This window comes from Caretta caretta, chromosome 1, assembly GCF_965140235.1.
Source record: "Caretta caretta isolate rCarCar2 chromosome 1, rCarCar1.hap1, whole genome shotgun sequence".
Classification (NCBI taxonomy): Eukaryota; Metazoa; Chordata; order Testudines; family Cheloniidae; genus Caretta; species Caretta caretta.
The window spans coordinates 11,125,389-11,152,194 of record NC_134206.1 but is presented as its reverse complement, the minus strand read 5'-3'; the positions used below and the strand labels follow the sequence as shown (position 1 = coordinate 11,152,194).

The 26,806-nt window shown below is 43.2% G+C and overlaps 1 protein-coding gene and 1 long non-coding RNA gene across 3 annotated transcripts in view; one reads left to right on the top strand and one right to left on the bottom strand.

Annotated features, from left to right (window-relative positions):
- The window catches only part of PGM2L1 (phosphoglucomutase 2 like 1), an 80,390-nt gene that overhangs the window by 14,252 nt on the left and 39,332 nt on the right, over positions 1-26,806 (top strand). For both annotated transcript variants that reach the window (XM_048838834.2, XM_048838843.2), the window contains exon 2: positions 18,303-18,470. In XM_048838834.2, the coding sequence (XP_048694791.1) occupies positions 18,303-18,470 (168 nt within the window). The remainder of the gene's footprint in view (positions 1-18,302; positions 18,471-26,806) is intronic.
- The window catches only part of LOC142071192 (uncharacterized), a 91,849-nt gene continuing 72,098 nt past the window's right edge, over positions 7,056-26,806 (bottom strand). Inside the window, exon 3 of the long non-coding RNA XR_012667236.1 lies at positions 7,056-7,272. This is a non-coding gene — a long non-coding RNA (uncharacterized LOC142071192). The remainder of the gene's footprint in view (positions 7,273-26,806) is intronic.

Here is a 26,806-nt window from a genome sequence, read left to right as displayed (position 1 = left end):
ACATATGACCAGGGAAGAGTATAAAAATATTGCTCGGGCATGTAGGAATGTTATCAGGAGGGCCAAATCGCACCTGGAGCTGCAGCTAGCCAGAGATGTCAAGAGTAACAAGAAGGGTTTCTTCAGGTATGTTGGCAACAAGAAGAAAGCCAAGGAATGTGTGGGCCCCTTACTGAATGAGGGAGGCAAACTAGTGACAGAGGATGTGGAAAAAGCTAATGTACTCAATGCTTTTTTTGCCTCTGTTTTCACTAACAAGGTCAGCTCCCAGACTGCTACGCTGGGCATCACAAAATGGGGAAGAGATGGCCAGCCCTCTGTGGAGATAGAGGTGGTTAGGGACTATTTAGAAAAGCTGGACGTGCACAAGTCCATGGGGCCGGACGAGTTGCATCCGAGAGTGCTGAAGGAATTGGCGGCTGTGATTGCAGAGCCATTGGCCATTATCTTTGAAAACTCGTGGCGAACCGGGGAAGTGCCGGATGACTGGAAAAAGGCTAATGTAGTGCCAATCTTTAAAAAAGGGAAGAAGGAGGATCCTGGGAACTACAGGCCAGTCAGCCTCACTTCAGTCCCTGGAAAAATCATGGAGCAGGTCCTCAAAGAATCAATCCTGAAGCACTTGCATGAGAGGAAAGTGATCAGGAACAGCCAGCATGGATTCACCAAGGGAAGGTCATGCCTGACTAATCTAATCGCCTTTTATGATGAGATTACTGGTTCTGTGGATGAAGGGAAAGCAGTGGATGTATTGTTTCTTGACTTTAGCAAAGCTTTTGACACGGTCTCCCACAGTATTCTTGTCAGCAAGTTAAGGAAGTATGGGCTGGATGAATGCACTACAAGGTGGGTAGAAAGCTGGCTAGATTGTCGGGCTCAACGGGTAGTGATCAATGGCTCCATGTCTAGTTGGCAGCCGGTATCAAGTGGAGTGCCCCAAGGGTCGGTCCTGGGGCCGGTTTTGTTCAGTATCTTCATAAATGATCTGGAGGATGGTGTGGATTGCACTCTCAGCAAATTTGCGGATGATACTAAACTGGGAGGAGTGGTAGATACGCTGGAGGGGAGGGATAGGATACAGAAGGACCTAGACAAATTGGAGGATTGGGCCAAAAGAAATCTGATGAGGTTCAATAAGGATAAGTGCAGGGTCCTGCACTTAGGACGGAAGAACCCAATGCACAGCTACAGACTAGGGACCGAATGGCTAGGCAGCAGTTCTGCGGAAAAGGACCTAGGGGTGACAGTGGACGAGAAGCTGGATATGAGTCAGCAGTGTGCCCTTGTTGCCAAGAAGGCCAATGGCATTTTGGGATGTATAAGTAGGGGCATAGCGAGCAGATCGAGGGACGTGATCGTTCCCCTCTATTCGACATTGGTGAGGCCTCATCTGGAGTACTGTGTCCAGTTTTGGGCCCCACACTACAAGAAGGATGTGGATAAATTGGAGAGAGTCCAGCGAAGGGCAACCAAAATGATTAGGGGTCTAGAACACATGAGTTATGAGGAGAGGCTGAGGGAGCTGGGATTGTTTAGCCTGCAGAAGAGAAGAATGAGGGGGGATTTGATAGCTGCTTTCAACTACCTGAAAGGGGGTTCCAAAGAGGATGGCTCTAGACTGTTCTCAATGGTATCAGATGACAGAACGAGGAGTAATGGTCTCAAGCTGCAGTGGGGGAGGTTTAGATTGGATATTAGGAAAAACTTTTTCACTAAGAGGGTGGTGAAACACTGGAATGCGTTACCTAGGGAGGTGGTAGAATCTCCTTCCTTAGAGGTTTTTAAGGTCAGGCTTGACAAAGCCCTGGCTGGGATGATTTAACTGGGAATTGGTCCTGCTTCGGGCAGGGGGTTGGACTAGATGACCTTCTGGGGTCCCTTCCAACCCTTATATTCTATGATTCTATGAGGACAGGATTGTATTCCTAACAGCCCAATAGCACCTTCTTTCAATGTGACTACTTTGGAATGTGAGGATGTGACCGGTCGCTTCCCAGTTTATGGCTGCCTCTGTCCCTTAGCCAAAGGCCTTAGCCTAAGAACAGGGCCTCAGACTGTCACGGTAAGAGAAGGACCTTACACTGGCAGACAGTGATTTTGATTCTTTCTTTTATACCTCTAACTAGCCAAGTGATAAGAATGCACCTAAATTCTTAAAGTACAGGCCTTTACAGACAGGCCTGAATATCTATATCCTAACATTGTGTCCAGTTTGGAGCGCCACGCTCCAAGAAAGATGGGGACAAAGTGGAGAAAGCCCAGAGGAGGAGGAGGAGATGATGATGATGAGAAAAAGTTTAGAAGATGTGACCTATGAGGAAAGTTTAAAAACAAACGAAAAAACACCTAGGCATGTTTAGTCTCGAGAAAAGAAGGCTGAGGGGGGACCTGGTAAGTCTTCAAATACGTTATAAAGAGGACAGTGATCAATAGAACTTGTCCTACCTCCAATGGACATGAACAAAGTCTTCATCTGCGTAAGGGAGGTTTAGATTAGATATTAGGAAAACCTGTGTATCTGTCAGGGTAGTTAAGCACTGGAATCGGTTACGAAGGGAGGCTGTGGAATCCTCCTTGCTGGAGGTTTTAAAGAACAGTTTGGACAAACACCTGTCACGGATGGTCGAGAATGGTTTTCTTGGCCCTGCTTCAGCACAAGGGGCTGGATTAGATACTCTCTTGAGGTCCCTTCCAGCCAGAGCCGTCCCTACGGTATGGCAAATTGGGGCGACTGCCCCGGGCCCCGCTGTTTGAGGGGCCCCATGCTTTGTGAGGAGGCAGTGGGCGGGGAGGTGAGGCGATAGGTGAGGAGGAGCCCGCCTACCAACCTCCTGCTGCCTGTCGGTGGTCCCGCCGATCAGCATCTTCCCCTTCCCTCCCAGCACCTACTGCGGATCAGCTGTTTTACTGTGCCTGGAGGCACTGGGGGGAGGGGGATGGGGAGGAGCGAGGGTGCAGCGCACTGGGGGGGCCAGAACTGGGCGGGAAAGGGGTGAGGTGGGGGTTGGGGCCTTGGGTGGAGCCGTGGGAGAGCACCCACCCCCCGGCAGATAGAAACTCGGGACCTATGTCCTTGGCCCCGTACCCCCCTAGGGACAGCCCTGCTTCCAGCTAAACATTTCTACGATAAACATCTGTTAAAAGCTTTGGGATTTACTAATTTTTACTCATAACTTTGGTAAATAAAAAAGATTCTAGTAATCACCTCGCTATTGAACAAGACCCTAACAAACTAGAATTCATTTAGGGAATTCTTGGCTGCTTTTCTTCCTCTGCAATACACATCGGATAATTCCTTTGTGGTACACCAGCATTATTGGTGTTAGCACTGTTTTGTGGGAATGGCACATTCATACTGGTAAAATATGCATTCTGCTAGGGTTTAGGATGCAATACTAAAACCTAATTATTTTTGCCAAATGTACTCGTGACTGTAAACGAGCACCTCCATGCCAGATGGGAAAGGGCTCCCTGGTATGTAACAGTAAATCTCAGCTGGCCTGACCAGCTCAGTGCACCTCACACTGTTGCCATGATATTCATTTAAAAGTTGTCTTGTAATATATCATTTGAAAACTAATAACACATTGGTTTCTGATATCACTGGGAAATGTATGTAAAAACATTGTGTGTGAAATTATGGATACTCTAATATTGTGTTTTGGAGACTGTAAACAGACAAAGGAGGCAAGCCAGGCTTTTTTCCAGACAAAGGAGAAGGGCAAAAACCTGTTTCAATTGCAAACTGAGCCAGGTGTGATCAGGGACTGGAACAATGGGCTGTTCACTTGCTTGGGAGATTGCAGGAAGATTTGCTTAAGCAAGCAAAAATGTGGTAATCTGCAATGAGTCTTTCAGTTAGTGTGAAAGGAAATTCTCTTTGAAACCCTCTTCTTCGGTACACCTGCTCTTCGGCCAGTATTGGTTCTGTCCCAGCAACCAGTTCAAATAGGAAAAATGAATCTAAACTAGATTAAATTCCTTTTTGATGCACCAGCATTATTGGTTTGAGGGAAACTAGCTGTTGCTGCACAGTCAGCTGAGAGAACTTGCACACTGTGGTATTGGTCTTTTTGTGCATTTAAACTAAATGTTACATTATTCTCTACCATTCAGGGCTTATTTCCCATTGGTTGAACAGTTTTAAAGTAGGTCAGACTTTTGGGCCTAAATTGCTTATATTTTTCCTTTTCTAATGAAGGGTCATTGGTTTTGATTGGAGAAAAATGATGTTAGGCTATCATTTTAATCCTCTCTACTGCGTTTCTCTTAAGTGTAGCAGAAGCCGAGCAGTGCCAGGCAGTGCTAGCTCTAGGAACTGGCTGACCTTTGTGTGGTAAATGTCAGCGGTGCTCACTCAGTCTTTCAGATTCCAGTTGCCTTTTTTAACCTGTGCTTAAGACACTGCCTTAAGCTACTCTCTGAAGAACCGCTTCTCTAGTCTAAGCCATACTGTACCCAGTGTATACATACAATTGCGCTGTCTGATTATCACAAGAGTTAACTGTGTTATAGCTGTTTATTAATTGTATTACAGATCCATCTGCATTGTTGGTGAGTCAGCTTTGAGTCTTGGATTGGGTCTATGCTACAAGTGCTGCAGTGGTGCACTATGCTGCTGTATTACTGAATGCATCCGATGAAGTGAGCTGTAGCTCACGAAAGCTTGTGCTCGAATAAATTTGTTAGTCTCTAAGGTGCCACAAGTACTCCTTTACTTATTGCTGTAGTGTAGACCTTTACTACAGCAATGGGAAAACCCCTGTCATTGCAATAGTAATGAATACCCTCAGGTACGTCTTGAGAAGTGGTAGCTAGGTTGATGGAAGAATTTTTCCATCAACCTAGCAGTGTCTGTACCCTGACTAAGGTTCGCTTAACTATGTCTCTCGGGTGTGAATTTTTCACACCCCCTAAGCAATATAGCTAGGTCGACTGAAGTTTTAGGTAAACCAGGCCTTGGTTACAGCTTTCATAGACTGATAGATTCCAAGGCCAGAATGGACCACTGTAATCATCTAGTCTGAGCTGTATAATACAGACCATAGAACTTCCCCAAAATGATTCCTAGAGCAGATCTTTTAGAAAAACATCCAGTTGTGATTTAAACATAGTCAGTGATGGAGAATCCACCACAATCCTTAGTAAGTTGTTCCAGTGGTTAATTGCTCCAACCATTAAAAGGTATGCCTTATTTCCAGTCTGTATTTATCTTCAACTTCTAGCCATTGGATCATGTTATACCTTTCTCTGATAGATTGAGGAGCCTTTATTAAATATTTATTCCCCAGGTAGATTCTTATAGTCTGTAATCAAGTCTCTGAACCCTCTGCAGTGTATCAACATCCTTCTTGAATAGCGTGCATCAGAACTGGACACCGTATTGCAGGAGTGGTTGCACTGTTGCCAGCTATAGAGATAAAATAACCTCTCTACTCCTACTTGAGATTCCCGTTCGTGCATTCCAGGATTCCATTAGCCCTTTTGGCCACAGCATCACAGTGGGAGCTCATGTTCAACATTTACATTTAGCCATATTAAAAACACTGTTTGCTTGCACCCAGTTTACTAAGCAATCCAGATGACTCTGTATCAGGGACCTGTTCTCTTCATTGTTTACCATCTGCAAATTTTCAGTGACTGTTGTTTTCTTCCAGCTTGAGAGAAATAGCTATCAAAAGTTACATCACCACCCCCAGTTCAGGGTGTTCTCTGCTCAACTGTGTGAATGAAATGAAAAGGCTTCATTACTCCATGATCTCTTTACAAGATGCCTGGAAGGAACTTTCATTTCTATCTCTTAAACTGGTTCTCCTCTGTGTTTGAGGACTAAAAAGCTTTGCAAGGTGCCTCATAAAATAGAAGGATCCTCACAACACTATATAAACTAGTAAGTCTGAACAGTGCCATAAAAGTAAGAAGACCAGTTTTCTGCTTTAAGTATTTTATAATCTAAGGGTCTGATGATCTGTAGTTTTTGTTTGGGTAAATGCTAGACTCCATGGGGTAGAACCTTTTCTAGGTAGTATCATACAAATTGATGGTGTTATAATAAATATAACTTTATAAGCTATTAAACAGTATATAATTAGTAATAGCAAGCTAGTAGTTCCCCAGTGTGATGTGAGGCACTGCTACTGAGTGGATGTTTAGCAATAATAAGGGCCACTTTGGTGGCATGGCTCCTGTAGTGAGCTCTAGGAGGCAGTGCACAGGTACTGAGCCTCCTTGCTGCCAATCTGTAGATTAAAGGACTGAGCCCCCTTCCAGACTCTCAGGGAGAACAGTCCTGCCCTCTCCTTGCCATGGCATATGAGTAGATGAAAACCGGAAGTACAAACGCGGTTTCCTATAGCTTATGGAGGTTATTCTCGTGTATGGGGCAATTCTGCCCTAAGTAAATGGGCTGGTGTTCTTTTCAGAGTCTCATCTTCTTACTCCACAGATCTGCTTCCTGTGTTGTCACTATATCCACATTTACAACAGTAGGAAACACAGAATTTTGATCAGTTAATTTAAAAAATGTTTTCAACCTTCTTTCTGCCCTGACTGTCCATATCATATTAATCTAAGGACATGCTGGGTGAGAATGCTCTGTGATCATTTTGTCCTTCAGCCTTCTCTTCAGCATATTTCTCTAACTGAGCCTTTACTTTTTTCAGATAGCTTTGTCCCCTGCTGATGTAAAAGAGGGAGTGCCACCTAGGGAAATGGCAGATTTTGCCTCTTGCTGCTGTTGCTGAATATGAGTTTTGTGGGACAGGGCTCTTAATACATACGCATGTACATGTCATCCCGCCCTCTGCCAGCATAAGATGTGGGGGAGGAGGAGTGCTTGAGGATCATATCCTTTGCCTCTTCTTTGATCATCTGCCTCAACACTGTCCTTGTGCTGAGTTTCTGAATGGATGGGGCTTCCCCAACAGCCTTGACCGTCCCTTCTTACCTGCAGAGTTATTTGCAGAGGGCTGGAGAAGGAGCATTTAAAAAAAATTCCCCCTCCCCGCTTATTTTCTGTAATAACTGAAATAACAAACCACAAGCAAACACACTTCCATATTTCAGGCAGAAGGCCCCCCTGAAGTAGACTTCTGGTCATCTTGCCAACATATTCTATACAGTACCTCAATTTATTGAACAGAATGTGTCACTGGACTTTTCAATACAGTAGAACCTCAAAGATGTGAACACCAGAGTTACAGACTGATGGGTCAACCGGACATCAGGTGAAGTCGTAAGTAATCAATCGGGCAGCAGCAGAGACCCCACCTGCTTCAAAAAAAAAAAAGCAAGTACTGTACCTGTATTGCATCTTAAAGGTAGGCACATTTGGGCTGCCTGTCTCCACCCCGCTCCCATCCCTGCGCACGGGGCAGCCACTTACAGCAAGACACTGGGGTGCCAGACCAAGGCAGCTGGAGCCAGCTAGCAGAGCAGGAGCAGCCTTGAGGTCTTCATTGCTTTCACCCCCACCGCCCATTACTTTCACACACACCTCTGCAGATAGGGGGACAAGCTTGCAAACTCATGCAGGGGCTGAGTAGGGAGCAGCTCAGCTGCCACTGAAACGTGGCCTGGAGTGTCGGCTGCTGGATATGGAGCCCGAACTGTGCTTTATTCAGAGTTACAGACAACCTCCATTCCCAAGGTGTCGGTAACTCTGAGGTTCTACTGTTGATATTCTGAGCAAGTTGAGGGCTTTCCATAGCATCTGCCCTCCCTCCGCCCCCCCATCACATACCCTTTCTATACCCAAAAACTTGCAGAGACTCCTCCACATATCAAATTAAGATTCAGCCTTAAACAGTGTTCAACTCTCTCTCCTTTCAAGGTACTTGTCCACTGATCTCAGTGTGGGGGCCACAGTGGATAGACAGCCAGAGGGAAAGAATTCTTAACAGTGATCAGTGAAATAACTAGAGGGCTTAGATTGCCTAGTTTAATGTAATCAAGGGAGGATAGGGGAGGGCCATTATATTTCATTTAAACTGGTCAATGTAATTGCAGGAAATTAAAATTCTTTTTTACATTTAAAAATGTACTATGCACTGCATGCACACCCAGATATCTCAAATTCTTGAATACATGTTGTGACATTCTGTATCTCGAGGGAACACTCTGCACCCCTATTTTCATCCTGATAATAAGATTGTGTGGTATCCAATGCAAAGTTTGTCATGTTGGGTCATGATGAACTGAGCATTGTTGTTAAAGTGATGTTATAGTAATTGTTGTTATAGTAATGTTATAGGTTATAATTTCATGTATATAGTTATGAGGCTGAAAATGTGTCTTCATGGCTTAAAATAAGCCCAGGCAAAAACTCTCCAAGAGCAGAGAGGCAGTTCACACCTCATCAGGGCATGTATGGGACAAACCCAGCCCAGCCTTACAGTAACAAAGGACAAGCCAGGCAACAACAAAGGATCTGTTGGACTCTGTCACCCCTCCTTCTTTGGTCAGTTTGGGACTGCGATGAGGTAATGCTCATCTGACTCTGAAGGGGGGAGGGGGCAAAGCCAAGAGGGAAGAAAGAACATGATAAAAGAGAGAGACGTTTGCCATGCTCTTGGTCTCTCTTCCACTTCCATCTACAGACATCACCACCAAGCGACTGAAGCGCTGATCAAAGGGGAGAGCCTGGCTGAAGGGCGGCCAGCCAGCCTGTGGTGAGACGCATCTAAGTTTGTAAGAAGAAAAGGAGTAGCTGTAGCTCACGAAAGCTTATGCTCAAATAAATTTGTTAGTCTCTAAGGTGCCACAAGTACTCCTTTTCTTTTTGCAAATACAGAGTAACACGGCAGCTACTCTGAAACCTAAGTTTGTAAGGACACTGAAAGTGTTAAGATCAGCTTAGAATGCGTTTTGCTTTTATTTCATTTGACCAAATCTGACTTATGTTTTGACTTATAATCACATAAATTTGATCTTTATAGTTAATAAATTCATTTGTTTGTTCTACCTGAAGCAGTGCATTTGGTTTGAAGCGTGTCATAGGCTCCCCTTGGGATAAGAAGCCTGGTGCATATCAATTTCTTTGTTAACTTGACGAACTCATTTAAGCTTGCAGTGTCCAGCGGGCATAACCAGACACTGCAAGATGGAGGTTTCTAGGGTTGTTTGGGACCGGAGATATTGGCTAGTGTCATTCAGTTACACAATCCAAGGAGCAGCTTACATGCCGGAGCCTGTGCGTGAACAGCCCAGGAGTGGGGGTCTCACAGCAGAGCTGTGTAATGCTGGCTCCTAGAGTCAAAGATTGGAGGGACCTAGCAGATCACCGGTCCGGATAACACCAGGGAAACGTCACACATGTGCAGACTTTGCAATAGTACAGCTTGGGTGAGCACTAACCAGAGGTCAGTTAAAACCAGTGTTTGAGTTATGCCAGGTCTTGTCTGCCAACTGATGTCTAGAGTTAAACATCAGCAATTATTAAGGCATCACACATGGTGTCTAGACTCGCTGACTGACTGTCTCTCTAGCCATGGGCTCTGTATTAAACTTGTCTCCACTAGAAGCTGGTCTTTGTATACGTTACACCCTGCAGGGCTGAGCCCTGACAGTTCAGCACTCTCTGGTCTCTCATACAGGTGATTTATCTGATATCCTGAAAGATGGTGGTAAAGAGGATGAGACTAGTGCTGGCAAGTGAAATCCAATACAGGTGTAACATTATTCATGGAATTCAGGGGTAAGCCCAGAAGCTCCTTGGTGTGAATTCATCCTTGGACCAGCACTACCGATTTCAGTGTACTTACAACTGGGATGAATTTAACCATGTTTCCAAAAATCAGAAATAGATGCACGTATTGCGTCTCCTCCTACTCTCTGTAGAACCTTCAGTATAGGTGGGCGCTGAAGCACATCAGTTATTTTTATCCAGCCACTTCTCCCAAAATAACCTACTGTACTTGGATCACTTCCAGTCTGACTTCCACCCTTTCACAACCCTGGAACTGCCCTTCTAGTAGTGTTCATTCAGCTCTTCTGTTTTGACCATGGCTCCCGGCTATTTTTTCCCTTTTAACCCATTTTGTTCACCTGTTTCCTTCACTTTGTGTTTGTTATACTTTATCTGCAGTCTGTCCAAGATAGCATGATGGGGATGAATGTGACCATCTTCTCTTAGTTTGTCTGTTATAGATAACAAAGCTGAAACTGTCCAATCCTCACCCCCTTTCATACATGTATTTTGACTATACCAAGTGTAAGCAAATGTAACCAAATGTACTGTAAGCACACTGATCCTAATTAAGAATTCCAGAGGATGTGTACTTAAGCACTGTTCATACTGCTATATCATAGTGACCTAGAGGAAATCAGCCAGGACGAGTTCCTGATGATCTTGTAGAGCATATGACCTTGTGGGGAGAGGTTTAAACTCTTCTCTTGGAGAGAGAGGCAACCCCAAAGAATTTTCCCTATTCACCAATCATGGTATTTCTTCAGTATCTTTGCTGCCAAACCTCAGGAGATGGGGAGAAGTCTTTAAGAAAGTCTTAGGGAACGTCAAGGAAATAGAGCAGTTAATTTTTCGGCTGAAGTCTATTCAGAATGCCTTATTGACATTCTTGAAAAGTCTGTTAAAGGGGCCCAAATTTTACATCAAGGTTCACCAAGGCAGTAGCTTCTTGGCGTAAGTTTAAAGGTGTTCCAAGAACCTGCAGCTCCCATTGAAGTCAGTTGTAGCAGCTCTGAAAATGGGGCCATCCATATTTATCTTGTGCACAGAATAACTTTCAAGAACAAATGGTGTATGTGTGTGGCAGGGGAGAAATGAAGGCCAAGAAGGGCCAGTGTAAGGCTGAGATGAAAACTGCGGGGGTGGGGGAAGCATTGGAACAAATAGCAAGTTAGCACGGAGTGGAGAAGGTCCAGTCAAAACTAGAAAATTCTGATGATATCAGCGTCTGTGGGTCCCTTCTTTAGTTGCTTTTACTAGCTAGAGTCTCTGGCTGGCTCCTCCCTGTAGTTTGTTTAAAGTATAATGTACCCAGGTCACTGCATCCACTTTAATTTGTATTTAATGTTTCTGACCTTTAACATCTTTCTGAATTGTTTTCAATTTATAATGGAGGTAGGGGGAAAATGCAGTCTTAACTTGAAAATTCACTTTGCTAAATGCCTATTAAAAATTGTACCAAGTGTTAACAAAGTTGTACTCTTGGTTGACAACTAATAAAAATGGAAGTCTCCAGTTAATTAATACCACCCTACTTCTTGTTGTCAGAGTGCTTAGTCTGAACAGCTGCTCCAGGCAGAACATCAGTTTTTGAGAAAGATGTTGCTGTCTGTGTGAGTCACGGTGAATGGGTGCTCTGTAGTAAACATGCTGTGTATCAAATGCTTAAAGGCAGCTAAGCTCAATATAATTACTTGTAGAATTTTTTCATGTTCAGTGTTATGGTTGGGATCTTATCCCACAGCATCAACAATTTAGTCCCCTTGCATACATGTATATAACATCCATTGTTTGATTACAGTGCAGGACAGTGAATCTAATTTTTGGATAATAGAGGGAATGGTCAATGTTATAGGGCCATGCCCTGTGATACCTATTTCAGAAAGCAGCATTTTGGGTAATCTTGGTAGCATTGCTTTGTATAGCTTACCTATTCATACCTGACTTGTGTGAAGTGCAGTTGCTTTATTGTTGACATTGGAACCATGACTTTGACTTTCCTAACTTCAGTTCTACCACGGCCATAATGTTGCACAACCATAACTTGTTTGTCTTAAACCTTGGCTTGCAGACAAAACAAACAAACATAACTTGAGTCAGACCTAATTGTGTAGTAAGTGACAGTTGGTCTCTGAGACTTTGTGGATTATCTCAGTGAAAGTCGGGAGCTTCCTCATTCTGGAGAATGAAACAAGAGGTTGCTCTTTAACTGGGTATCCAGAACCACAAATCGCAAAGTTGCTATGAAGCTATGTAGGCAGGTTGCGTGGTCTACTTGAGAATGTAGCAGATTTCTTCAAACTTCCGCTGCTATTAAGTTCCGTCATCCTGTAATTTAAGTCTTTCATTACTGTTGCCTTGCTCTAATGTGCACAAAGCAGAAAGCTTCTTGAGTAACAATTATACTGGCTAAAGCTAACAAATAGATCTGCTATCAGATCACTTTTAGAGTCCATTGAACTAGTAGGGCTCCATGTGGGTAAAAAGGCCTGCCTGTGAGGGTACAACTGCAGGTTAGGTATAGTACTTAAATGATGCTTTTGATAAATCCAAATTAATGCCTCTTTAAGAAAGAGGCTTTTGTTGCTGACTTGCCATAGTAACAAGGCAACAAACCTACTTCTCTGTCATCAAATTCACTTGTAAAAGAATAAATGGACACAAATCAGATGTCAAGAATTATAACATTCATAAACCAGTTGGAGAACACTTCAGTCTCTCTGGTCACGCGATTACAGACATGAAAGTTGTGATATTACAACAAAAAAACTTCAAATCCAGACTCCAGCGAGAAACTGTTGAATTGGAATTCATTTGCAAATTTGATACAATTAACTTAGGCTTGAATAGAAACTGGGAGTGGCTAAGTCATTATGCAAGGTAACCTATTTCCCCTTGTTTTTTCCTAACCCCCCCTCCCCCTCGACATTCTTGTTAAACCCTGGATTTGTGCTGGAAATGGCCCAACTTGATTATCATACACATTGTGAGGAGAGTGATCACTTTAGATAAGCTATTAGCAGCAGGAGAGTGGGATGGGAGGAGGTATTTTTTCATGCTTTGTGTGTATATAAAAAGATCTTCTACACTTTCCACAGTATGCATCCGATGAAGTGAGCTGTAGCTCACGAAAGCTTATGCTCAAATAAATTGGTTAGTCTCTAAGGTGCCACAAGTACTCCTTTACTTGTAATCCTAGACTCATAGAAGATTAGGATGGAAGCGACCTCAGGAGGTCAGCTAGACCAACCCCCTGCTCAAAGCAGGACCAACCCCAACTGAATCAAACTTAAATTTAAAATAATTAGTTGCAAAACATGCTCGGCAGCTGACTTCATCCAACTACTGTTTGTTTATAGGTCAGTTGTTTCTGCATTCTGGTGATATCTGTAGAAGTATGCTAGCAGAGAGAGTCACACACTGACTCGCCATCCACATATAACTCATGGATACTTGGCCTCTTAAAGATTAGGCCATTAAAAAAATCAGCTTTTAGTCTGATTTGCCATTAATTTTATTGCAAGCCTTTCTAGTTGACATAGACCTCTGAGGGTGTGTCTACACAGCTGCTGGGGCCAAGTCTTGTAGCCCGCGTGGACAGACTTGTTTTAGTGGGGCTTACATTAGCACGCTTAAAAATAGCCGTGTGGATGTTCAGGTTTGGTCTGTGGCACCTAGGGAGTCTAAATGTCAAAGCAGTGCCTACACAGCTTGTAGCACGCTAGCCTAAGCCCTGCAAGTGTGAGTCTGTCGAGATTCGCTCCCGGCAGCTGTAGACATACCAAAGAGTCCTTGGTAAAATGCGCTTCATTTAATTTCACTCATATCCCCAGTCACTCCAGGATTTGGGTCTAATCTAATTCCATAATAAAGAAGCAACAAACTAGAAAGGATTATTTGAATGGCAATTAAAAATAAAAATAGCAGAGGCAGAAACAGTTACTGCCAGAAGTTTAAAAACAGCAGTGGGGACCTTGACCAAATAAAAGCAGTTTCAGCTTTCCTGGGGTAGATTTGCACTGGGTTTGAGGGATCAGGTAGGGAACATATCTAAGACCAGTTAAATTATTTAGATCTAACTGGATTTTTCTGTCATGGAAGGAAAGTATTTTGAAGGAAATATCCTCTCAGCATGTATATTCAATGAGGCATGTCAATTATAGTTCAATAGCCCTATTGAACATCAACATGAATCTTTGAAATAATGGACCACTTGTTGGCAGGCATAATGATGAGTCAGTTCAGCCTCAATCAAATGGGATTTTTCCAAATAATAGGTTGGATAATGGATTGGAGGCTCTTGACCATGAGAGAGAGTTTGATACTGTCTTCAGTTACATATGATGGTTACATACAAGGACATCTGAGCCATTCTTCTGGTTAAGTGTCAGTGCCGATCCTAGAGAGACAAGGTGCATGAGGTAATCGGACCAACTTCTGTGAGAAGTTTCGAGCTTACACAGAGCTCTCAGACCTTGTGTCTCTTGTATTATAAATGGCAGATATTTGCATACAATCTCTAATTCTGACCTGGATTTTCTGACCTGATATTTAAAAAATATTAAGCTATTGTCTGGGTACTGTGTGTATCTATTATAGTTCACTGGATTCATGGCCAGTGGGGATTGCTAATTATCGTATTTATTTTTTCGATCTCTGAATTAAAAAAAAAAGACAATACTTCAGCACAATGATTTGGAGCTATTAAATTGTGCATATGGTTAGTCTGTGACCATATACCCCTGTCATTGTTATCCAGTTCATTCCTTCTTTTAGGCCGACTTGTTGCATCTTTTCTTAAGCTAGTTTGTAAGCTCCTCATTGTGGGAACCACCTTTTTCTATATGTTCAGATAGCACCCTGATTCTTATTGGGGCCTCTGGATGCTACTATAATACAAATAATGGCTATGGGCCCAATTCTGCAAACATTTGAAGTTTGGTGGGACTACTCTTTGGAAAAGTTACTCATGTGCATAAGTGTGTGACTGGACTCTAAGGTTACATACTAGTTTCAATCGCATCTTTTTTTACATAAAGAAAAGGAGGACTTGTGGCATCTTAGAGACTAACCAATTTATTTGAGCATAAGCTTTCGTGAGCTACAGCTCACTTCATCGGATGCATATTGTGCATTCCACAGTATGCATCCGATGAAGTGAGCTGTAGCTCACGAAAGCTTATGCTCAAATAAATTGGTTAGTCTCTAAGGTGCCACAAGTACTCCTTTTCTTTTTGCGAATACAGACTAACACGGCTGTTACTCTGAAACCTTTTTTTACATAGAATTTTCTCATTGTAGGCTTAAAGGGACATGATTTGAAAGATCATTTGTCTGAATGTTGTACCGACTATAGTGACATCTAGAAGTACTGTGGTTTAAAAGCTAGCAAAAAAATTCTGAATCTTTTTTATTTTGTGTCTAGTCAGTTTCATCGTTCCTCTGCAAAACTTCTCCCTTGCAGAAAAGATTTGCATAAATGTAAACAGTGGAGAAGAAATACCCTATAAAAGGAACTGGAGACAAAATCAGAGCATGTTGTTTAAGTCTGTTTTAGAGAATTTAAATTGGCAGCATTCTTGTAAACTTCCCATACTAAACTGGGAGGAGTGGTAGATACGCTGGAGGGGAGGGATAGGATACAGAAGGACCTAGACAAATTGGAGGATTGGGCCAAAAGAAATCTGATGAGGTTCAATAAGGATAAGTGCAGGGTCCTGCACTTAGGACGGAAGAACCCAATGCACAGCTACAGACTAGGGACCGAATGGCTAGGCAGCAGTTCTGCGGAAAAGGACCTAGGGGTGACAGTGGACGAGAAGCTGGATATGAGTCAGCAGTGTGCCCTTGTTGCCAAGAAGGCCAATGGCATTTTGGGATGTATAAGTAGGGGCATAGCGAGCAGATCGAGGGACGTGATCGTTCCCCTCTATTCGACATTGGTGAGGCCTCATCTGGAGTACTGTGTCCAGTTTTGGGCCCCACACTACAAGAAGGATGTGGATAAATTGGAGAGAGTCCAGCGAAGGGCAACCAAAATGATTAGGGGTCTGGAACACATGAGTTATGAGGAGAGGCTGAGGGAGCTGGGATTGTTTAGCCTGCAGAAGAGAAGAATGAGGGGGGATTTGATAGCTGCTTTCAACTACCTGAAAGGGGGTTCCAAAGAGGATGGCTCTAGACTGTTCTCAATGGTAGCAGATGACAGAACGAGGAGTAATGGTCTCAAGTTGCAGTGGGGGAGGTTTAGATTGGATATTAGGAAAAACTTTTTCACTAAGAGGGTGGTGAAACACTGGAATGCGTTACCTAGGGAGGTGGTAGAATCTCCTTCCTTAGAGGTTTTTAAGGTCAGGCTTGACAAAGCCCTGGCTGGGATGATTTAACTGGGAATTGGTCCTGCTTCGAGCAGGGGGTTGGACTAGATGACCTTCTGGGGTCCCTTCCAACCCTTATATTCTATGATTCTATGATACTGATCTCTATCCAAAGTCAAATTGTATTTGACAGTCTGACTGTTGGGTGAGAGTGAAGCATTCCTTCCCATTCCCAGTTGTAAAAAGAAACAGCTGAGCTCTGAAGCGTAAAAGTTGATATGGACCTTGTGCTTACCGAGGATGACTTCCATCGCTTAGGTTGAACAAAATCTGTTTTGATTTAATCATTCAAAATTGTTTGTTGAATATGTGCAGTAGAAAACTAAAGTTTACACATGCACACTTGAATATAGCTATGTATACAAGTGCAATACAAATACGGAAGTGCACATGTATTGGTTTGTGGAATTCAGCAGTGGTGAAGGCAGAATTTGTAAGGCTTGCAAATAGAATAGCTATGGAGTAATGAGCCTGTAAGTTCCACAAGGAGAAATGTTTTCTAAAACCAGCCTCCACGCTTCCAGCTTCCCCCAGAAAACACTAGGAAATTCAGTGCAGAAAACATGCTGAGGTTGCACAGTTAGAAATAAAAAGGTTCCAACTTCAATGTTAATCAGCAGTTGTGCAGCATAAGACATCAAGATATGCCTTTTGTAATAAGTAGTAATACTGTACCCCAAAGAGGAATAGAAAATGGTTCATATGTACCATGTAGTGCAAATACCGTGTACGCTCTTGTATTCTTCTGGATAAACCTCTAATTTATATAATTCGGCCTTGCTTCACATCAAGCAATAAAAGTTGCTGTTGGAACTGCAGTTTCTGCTTTGCATTGCCAGACTTTATCATTATCTATGCAGTCTTCACATGGCATGAATGCTGGGTTTTATATTTTAAAATATTTTTTACAGTTCTGATTAAATTATTGGTACACCACAGTAATATTTTTGTCCCTGCTTAGAGACACTGAAGCTGCTTGTGCATTCATATTTACATTCTCCTAAATTAAAACAAATCTTGCCCTAACCTTTTTTTTTTTTTTTTTACTACTGTGGGTGCTCACAGATCCAAACACATTTCTGAGGCTGAATGTAACTTGAATATCCCTCACACGTCCTGACTGTGACACCAACTTAATTGTTGCTTGACTCCTCTGCTTGTCTCTCTCACCAACAGAAGTTGGTCCAGTAAACAATATCTCACCCACCTTGTGTCTCTAATATCCTGGGACGAACACTGCTACAACAACAGCATATCATCTGTTTGAGTAACTTAAAGCTAAACTGGACAAAGCACTAGGGAATGGTTCTGCATGAGCTGCTAGAAACAAATAAGATTACGTAATACTGTAGGGGGTAGATTTTTGAAAGGCACCCGTGGAGCCCAACTCCCATTGACTAACGGTGCCTTTGAAATTTACCCATAAGCCTTTTAAAATCCCCAATTCCTAGTGCAGCTGACAAGCAATTTTGTTACGACTCTTTGCAATGTAAACTACTCCAAGATATCTGGTTCTGGGCCTTAACTTTGGAAAGGAACATCTTCTGGAGTACAATGCACTTCTTTAATTATTGAGTCATACATAATTAGGCTTGGCAGAATTTGACTCGATCAGTTTGATGGATAATATAAAAAATGTTTGTTTTTAAGGATTTTGCTGACTTTTATCTATTTAACTTTTCACAGTTGCAGGAAATTATGGGGTATTTCAGACAATAGGAAGGTCAGAGAATAATTATTTAATCACAGTAGATGTTGAGATTTAGAAAGTTAAAGCTTTGTAACCACTAAAACACAGTCAACATCACTTGTCAAAATATACAAAGTAAATTTGAGCCTTAACTCAAATTCTAGCAAGTTCTCAAACAGCACTTTTCTTTCTTTGCCTATATGTAAACTTTGATGATTATAGATGGGAATGTTTGTGTTGATTTATGTGTATATGGTGAAATTGACATTTACCAATAAAAATCTGCTGTTTCCAAGCCTATGCATAATTAAATATGTTTGAGGAGAGATCATGCTAGAAATGACACAGGTTAGAGCAAAGAGTGATCCTTTCTTACACCAACATAGAACTTGTATTATAAAAGAGCTTGGGTTGTGGATACGGAGACCACTTCTTCCTATCCTGTGAATTTGTGTTAAAATAATTCTCTCACTAACTGCACTGCAGCAGTAATTGTTCCATCAGATTCTCCTTGAGCAATGGGAACAGAACCTTTGTTTTTCTTTTGCAGAACCCTAAAACAAAAGAGCAGATTGAAAACCTGGTACGGAATGGGATGAATAAAGAGCTGCGGGATCGTCTCTGTTGCAGGCTAACCTTCGGGACTGCTGGACTTCGTTCTGCCATGGGGGCAGGCTTTTGCTACATTAATGACCTTACAGTGATCCAGTCAACACAGGTAACTTGGGTAGTATTATACAGGCAGACTTCTTGATAATGATTTCATAGTAATCATCTTGATCACTTAAAATTGTGCCTTTCATCTTCAAAATTCACAACACATTTAAACTTACTTGAAGCTATATATAGGAATTGTCACCCATCACTGAAATCCAGCCTCATGGGTGGAATGTGGCAGCTGTTCAACAGTACACAGCAATACCAAAAGGACAAGAAGTGTAAAACTACTCATCCAGCTAAACCCACCCAAGGCATCTTCGGTAGGCCGGATGTAATTACCTAAAGTGGAATTTTGCCAGTGAGTTAAAGCTTTTTGTGTTAACTTCAGGGGACTCATCTGACATTACATGAGCAAACAAAATGCTCTTGTTTGCAAGTATTTGAAAGAAGTAAATACTGAGAAGGAATTTTCTATATTCTCTATTTTCAGGGTTTCTATCCTCCCGCCCCCCCCCCATGTGAGTGGCAATCTGGTGGTGGGGGTGGGAGGGAGGGTGCTTGCCCTTTTGAGAGGGTCTGAATGTGATGAAGTGGGAATGTTTCTTAATATTTTGTATGATTACTGTGCATACCTCAGTTTCCCCTATGTGCTGCATGTTGAAATAGGTGGTGGGAAGGGTTGTTTTGCTCTGCTAAAGTCTCAGCAGAATATGGCCACTCTGATGGCTGGGCATGGTGCCTGGCAACTAATGACCTTGGACTGCCCCCACCCCCTGCAGGAAGCCAGCTGTTTTTGTCCAGCTAGGGGACTGAGAACTTAAGTAGATAGCCAGGTGATCTTGTTCAGACCAGGAAGAGAAACAAACAATAGAGGAGAGACCCTTAGGGTAGTATAGTGTGGGCTGTTGGAAGTAGGAAACACGCTTCTGGACTGGGGACAAAGAGGAGGGGCAGGACTGACCCAGGTGGACTATGCTGTAATTTTTGTTCTATTCTCAGTGCTAACTAAGACGTTTCTATGCTGTTCCAGACATCTAATACACCCTTCTTTTCCAATGCTGTCTGAGTCACTGAGGTTGGGGGTACATTGCTTCCTTTGGGTATGCAAGTATTCGAGTGGGCTCACTGAGTGAAATGGGTGCTGAAGGCTCTGAAGTTTGGACTCAGGAGGCAGTGAAGCTACAGGGTTTACTCCAGTGAGAGAATGTGACCCTAGGGGGTTAATACTCTAAAGGGCTCCTCCCAGGGACTGTTACAGAGCTGTGCAAGAGCACCAGACCTGTGGCTCCGTAACATTGAGTCTCTCTCTCTCTGCCCCTCAATTTGAGCCAGCATCTGGAAAAGTCCTGCCCCTTTGGATGGGGTGCTGAGAACATGCATACTTCATGCACATCACAGATAGGGAGCACACGTTGAGATGCATGGAGCAGTTCACTTGTCTCAGATCTAGTGTTTTAGATTATGAGTACTTGTGGCACCTTAGAGACTAACAAATTTATTTGAGCATAAGCTTTCGTGAGTTACAGCTCGCTTCATCAGGTGAGCTATTACCAGCAGGAGAGCTGGGGCGGGGGGGGGGGGGAACCTTTTGTAGTGATAATCAAGGTGGGCCATTTCCAGCAGTTGACCAGAACATGTGAGGAACAGTGGGGGGAGGGAGGGGAAGAAATAAACATGGGGAAATAGTTTTACTTTGTGTAATGACCCATCCACTCCCAGTCTTTATTCAAGCCAAAGTTAATTGTATCCAGTTTGCAAATTAATTTCAATTCAGCAGTCTCTTATTGGAGTCTGTTTTTGAAGTCTTTTTGTTGAAGAATTGCCACTTTTAGGTCTGTAATCGAGTAACCAGAGAGAGTGAAGTGTTCTCCGACTGGTTTTTGAATGTGATAATTCTTGATGTCTGATTTGTGTCCATTTATTCTTTTACGTAGAGACTGTCCAGTTTGACCAATGTACATGGCAGAGGGGCATTGCTGGCACATACCACATTGGTAGATGTGCAGGTGAACGAGTCTCTGATAGTGTGGCTGAGGTGATTAGGCCCTATGATGGTGTCCCCTGAATAGATATGTGGACACAATTGGCAACGGGCTTTGTTGCAAGGATAGGTTCCTGGGTTAGTGTTTTTGTTGTGTGGTGTGTGGTTGCTGGTGAGTACTTGCTTCAGGTTGGGGGGCTGTCTGTCAGGCCAGGAACCTATCCTTGCAACAAAGCCCGTTGCCAACTGATGGTGTCCCCTGAATAGATATGTGGACACCACATAAAAAGTGAACCGTACAGGTGCAAAAGCCCAGAAGGCAATTTTTTTCTTATGATTTTGGGGGTCATTACACACAGTAAAACTATTTCCCCATGTTTATTCCCCCCCGTTCCCTCCCACCCCCGGCTCACCTGCTGGTAATAGCTCACCTTACCTGATCACTCTTGTTACAGTCTGTTTGGTAACACCCATTGTTTCATGTTCTCTGTGTATATAAAATCTCCCCGCTGTATTTTCCACTACATGCATCCGATGAAGTGAGCTGTAGCTCATGAAGTTTATGCGCAAATAAATTTTAGTCTCTATGGTGCCACAAGTCCTCCTTTTCTTTTTGCGGATACAGACTAACACGGCTGCTACTTTGAAACCTGTTTTAGATTATGTTAATCTTCATGGGGTGTTTGCATGCTGAAAACATCACATTGAAATGAATAGGCCACTTCACACCTTTTCAGACCCTCCTGTGCTGTCAGTGGATGTGTAAAGGAGTCCTTCCCATCCTCACTTCCTGTTTAAAGGACACTTCTGACTGCTCTAAAATCTGCATGCTTGCCCTGATTTTCTTGAAATTAGCTGGTTTCAGAGTAGCAGCCGTGTTAGTCTGTATTCTCAAAAAGAAAAGGCGTACTAGTGGCACCTTAGAGACTAACCAATTTATTTGAGCATAAGCTTTCGTGAGCTACAGCTCACTTCAAGCTGTAGCTCACAAAAGCTTATGCTCAAATAAATTGGTTAGTCTCTAAGGTGCCACTAGTACTCCTTTTCTTTTTGAAATTAGCTATGACTCAGGTGAGTGCAGAGCAGAGTAGGGTTGGTGATTCAAAGTTGGGTCATATGAGCTAGGGTTTCCAGAGATATAATCTGGGAGAAAAAAAATAGCCATTTTTCAAAAAATTGGTGGTTTTTGTTTTTTGGGTTTTTTGGTTATGTTTGGTTTTTTTGCCCTGAGGTAGAGATCAAACTGTTGTTGTGATGCAGGTCAAAATGGTCTCAGTCAGTTCTGATCTCAGGTTTTGCATGGCACCTGCTAATTCTCTGGGGGACTCTGGAAAAATTGCTGCCCCAACAGACCCACTCCTTGGCTGTATTTGGCTCTGCAGCAACTTCTGCCTTAATTTCCCCCACCTTCTTTTTGCCTTTCTTCAGCGGAGAGGATGAGCGAACAAACACATGACCAATAAATAGGTATGTTGCTTAACACGCTTACTGGAAGGTGCTCAGATACTATGGCAATGAGTGCAGTATAAAAACTTCCGTAGTACAGAATCAGTGTTGGCACTTGGTTTAGCTACAGTAGTGATAGTGATGATGGAACTTCTGAAGGAAAAAAGTCTAGTGGCCTTGTTTGCTAATAAATGTTTTGCTGTAAAGGAAGTTATAGTCAGTCACTTGGCTTTTTGACCTGTGTGGTGTTGAGTTCGGAGCTGTTCATGCTCCAAACGCCTGAAAACTGCATGCTGCCTTTGTGTTTTGGGTCTGCTGAAAGTGTGAGTGAGCTTGGACTGGCTGACAGAATAAACGTTCTTGGCAGGAAGTTTCATTTTATGCACTAGGGAATCAGTCTTTCCTAGTGCTGTATCATGTGAATTATTTTTTGTGTGTGGGTTATTGAAAGTCAAACTGGTTGGTATTTACTCTGTAAAGGCTCTATTTTTGGTTGTTTACTTTCTGTGGTTAGGCATGCTACTGTGATGATCTCGAGGAGCCAGCTAAAGCTTACTTCTGAAGCAGAAAGGCTTTTGATTTAATCTCTGTTCGTTGAGTACTTTCAATCTTCTTTGTTCTGGGATTTTAACTACATTAGAGATAAGGTATAGTGGGAGTATGTTAAATGGGTAATCCTGATTTACTAAAAAGTGTTAACTGCTTCATTCCCAAAGCAGTACTTTAAATGGTCTTTAGTGTAATTTTAAATTTGTTTCCTTTTAAGGTGTTCCATTGAAGTCTTTATTCTAAATATACCCTGTACTCCTTGGCACCAAAGTTTTGTGATTGAACTGGAGGTCATACAAAAAGAAAAGGAGTACTTGTGGCACCTTAGAGACTAACCAATTTATTTGAGCATGAGCTTTCGTGAGCTACAGCTCACTCACAAAGGCCTGATCCAGAGAAGTGCCCAGCAGCCACTAATATTCGCTCTCTTGGGGGATTGTGAATGCTTAGCACTTTTCTGGATTAGGCCCAGGAATGCAGTATAAATCTGCAGCAAGCATTAGTTTCTAGGCATTCTAATTACATTTAGTATGTTACTGAAATCTACCTCCAAAGATTCTTCTAACAGTGCTAGAAACACTATTGCTCTTTTAAAATTAATATCAGAAACACAAAATCCTGAGCCAAATCGGGGTTGGGTCAGAGTAGGAGAAAATTCTAGCCTGTGTATGTCTGGCTAAACATCAGATATTCAGCAAATTGATATTTTTCTAAAGCTACCTGCCCTCATGTATGATCAAGTGGCTTTGGTGCTCTAAAGGTTTCAGTGGTGTCTGAACTTTCTAAAGTTCTCAGTGTACCACAAAGTGGTGTATAATAACTAAATGGTTAATGGTCCATATAATTATTATGGAAGTGTTTGAAAGCGGTCAGTGGTGATGCTGGGAATTGAAAGCAGAGAGAAGTTCCAAAAGGAAATGGGATTTCAAGTAATTCTTGTAGTTTAAATATTGGCAATACTCTGGGCTCTCCTTGTCAGCTTTCTCCTGTAGCACTGGCACAAAGTACAAATGTTGACAAGCTGGGAGTAATTCAGCCCACTCACATCTCAGATTTGGGGTCTCTTGCTGGCTAACTGATATTTAAATGAGGTGGTGAAAAGAATTCCCTTATCGTGGATATTGTAACATGTCATAAGTGCCAGGTAAAACTCCCACATGACTTTTAAAGATATAAAACAACTGTTGTTTTCCCACACAGTGAATATGCTCCATATGAACAATTTTCGTACGTAAACAGTTTTTGTAGGTTTAATCCCTAGTCTGTAGAAGTAGGTGCAGTATGAAAAACCTGCCACACTTTGGAGGAGAGTATTATCATTTAGATTGTGGTAGCACCCAACCGTGCAAGGGACTTTCTAAACACAGACGGAGATGAGCTCTCTGCCCTAGAGAGCTCACACTCCGCAAAGACTAAGGCCTGGTTTACACTGCCAAGTTTTTTCGCTAAAAGGCAGCTTTTGGCGATGAAACAGCAGAGGTGTACACACTGCAAAGCCATTTTTTGCGACGAAACTCCTCAGTAGCAGCGCTGTAATAAAACCACCACCACGAGGGTGATGAGACTTTTTGTGCAAATGTTTTATTGCCAAAGTGCCAGTGTAAACACCTTGCTTTCTTTTATCGCTGTCATTGGCCTCGGGAGATGGCCAACAGTGCCTGCCGTGACAGCACTGCTCATTGTTTTGAACCCAGCAACCTTGCATGCATGTGCTTCTTCCCGTTCAAAGCTCCCTTCTGGCAGCTGGCATTCTGCTCTGTGCTGGGAAACAGAGCAAATCTTCAACATGGAACGTTCCTGCTGTCTCCCACACTACGAACACGCAGGGGTAGAGGGGTGTGTGTGTGTGAGAGAGAGACTCTGTGCTGTGCAGAGCCAGAGAGGGAGCTGGGGGCTGATGTCTGGGTTTCTCTCTTCACTCTGCCTCAGGACAGATTGCTTTTGGTGGCTGTCTGAACTTAGGACACAGCATGCCAACACACTCACTCTCCCCCAACACACAGTCTCTCTCTCCACCTTCATACACACACGCTCCCTGTCACACATTCTTCCCCCCACATACTTCAGTTGAAAAGCAGATGGTAATCTAGTAGGATGCCCATGGAACAATGGGATTGAGAAACCTGCCCCATGAGGCATTCATAGAATCATAGAATATCAGGGTTGGAAGGGACCTCAGGAGGTCATCTAGTCCAACCCCCTGCTCAAAGCAGGACCAATCCCCAACAATTGCAAACCGTTCCCAAAGCACCCTGCAGCCAGTTGCACAGTGGGATAGCTACCACAGTGCACTGCTTTCTTTGTCATTGCAAGAGCTGCTAGTGTGGATGCGCTCCAGCCAGGGTTGTCCCTAGGGGTGTGGGGCCTAGGACAAATCAGCCTCCTCGCCCCTCACCTGCCGCTTTCCTCCTTGCTGTCTGCCCACCCGCCTGCCTGCCGCTTACCGCCCCGCCATCCACCCGGTGTGCCACCTGTCCGCCGCTCTACTCGCAGTCCATCTGCCCACCCGCAGCCTCATCCCCCTCCCACCTGCCTGTCTGCCGCTCGCCTCCACACTCACCTCCTCACCCTGCTTGCCCACCCACCCACCTCCCTGCCTGCCTCTTCACCTGAATATCGGGACAAATGGTGTCCTGATCACACATCGGTTGGGATGCAGGACAAAGGGCTAAATATCGGGACAATCCCTATTTTATCAAAGCGCGGGGGCCCCCCAAAGCGCAGGACCCAGGGCAGTTGCCCTGATTCGCCCTACTCAGGGGATGGCTCTGGCTCCAGTGACATGAGGAGCACAGTGTGGGCATGCAACGGCAGCTTGTTTTAAAGCGATTTAATAAAAGTGGTCTAACTTTTGGCGGAAAAACTTGGCAATGTAGACACAGCCTCAGGCAGTTGTTGGAGAGAGGAGAGGGGATATAACATATTAACAGTGTGACCAGGCTAGTGATAGGCCCCCATCATTCTGCCCCAAGAATGAGCAGTTAACTGCTCATTTATGTGCAAAGAAGGATTTGAAAGCTGGGAGTGGCCTAAGGATGCTGGAGCTGGGCATTGCTGTGGGGAAGGAAGCAAAAGGGATAAATGGTGGCATGAAGGACAGGGAGGGGAATTTAGGCCATTTCTAGGCTACTGCTTATGTCAGCAAAACCTATGTCACTCAGGAGTGTGGGAAAAAAACCACCTCCCTGAATGACAAGTTTCACCAGTATAAGCGGTAGCATGCATAGCGCTATGTCAGCAGGAGAACTTCTCCTAAGTGGTTAATTTAAATTACGCAAACAACATTGACCAATCTTGTAACTAACAAGTCACATTTGGGGGAAGGAGGGAATCCGAGATGAAGGTGGAGGAGAGGAACTCAGGACAATTGTTAGTGGTAAATTCAGTTAATTTAGGTTTCGGAGTAGCAGCCGTGTTAGTCTGTATTTGCAAAAAGAAAAGGAGTACTTGTGGCACCTTAGAGACTAACCAATTTATTTGAGTATAAGCTTTTGTGAGCTACGACTCACTTCATTGGATCTAATTCATCGGATTAATTCATGTAAATTAATTTAGAGATTACCTAAATGGAAGTGAGCAGCTGCACCACTTCTGCTAGGGGCCAAGAAATTGCCTAATATACGTTCTCCCACTACTATAGAGTAGCAGCACTGTCAATCCCAAGCATTCAAAAATGAATCAGTCCCCCAAAATTATAAGAAAAAAATTGCCTTCTGGGCTTTTGCACCTGTAGGGTTCACTTTTTATGTGGTGTCCACATATCTATTCAGGGGACACCATCATAGGGCCTAATCACATCAGCCACACCATAAAGGCTCGTTCACCTGCACATCTACCAATGTGATCTGTGTCAGCAATGCCCCTCTGCCATGTACACTGGTCAAACTGGACAGTCTCTACATAAAAGAATAAATGGACACAAATCAGATGTCAAGAATTATAACATTCAAAAACCAGTTGGAGAACACTTCAATTTCTCTGGTCACTCGATTACAGACCTAAAAGTAGCAATACTTCAACAAAAAAACTTCAAAAACAGACTCCAGTGAGAGACTGCTGAATTGGAATTAATTTGCAAACTGGATACAATTAACTTAGGCTTGAATAGAGACTGGAAGTGGATGGGTCATTACACAAAGTAAAACTATTTCCCTATGTTTATTCCTCCCTTCCCCCCCCCCCCACTGTTCCTCAGATGTTCTTGTGAACTGTTGGAAATGGCCCACCTTGATAATTACTACAAAAGGTTTTTCCCCCCCTGCTCTGCTGCTGGTAATAGCTCACCTTACTGGATCACTCTCGTTACAGTGTGTATCGTAACACCCATTGTTTCATGTTCTCTATGTATATAAATCTCCCCACTGTATTTTCCACTGAATGCATCCGATGAAGTGAGCTGTAGCTCACGAAACCTTATG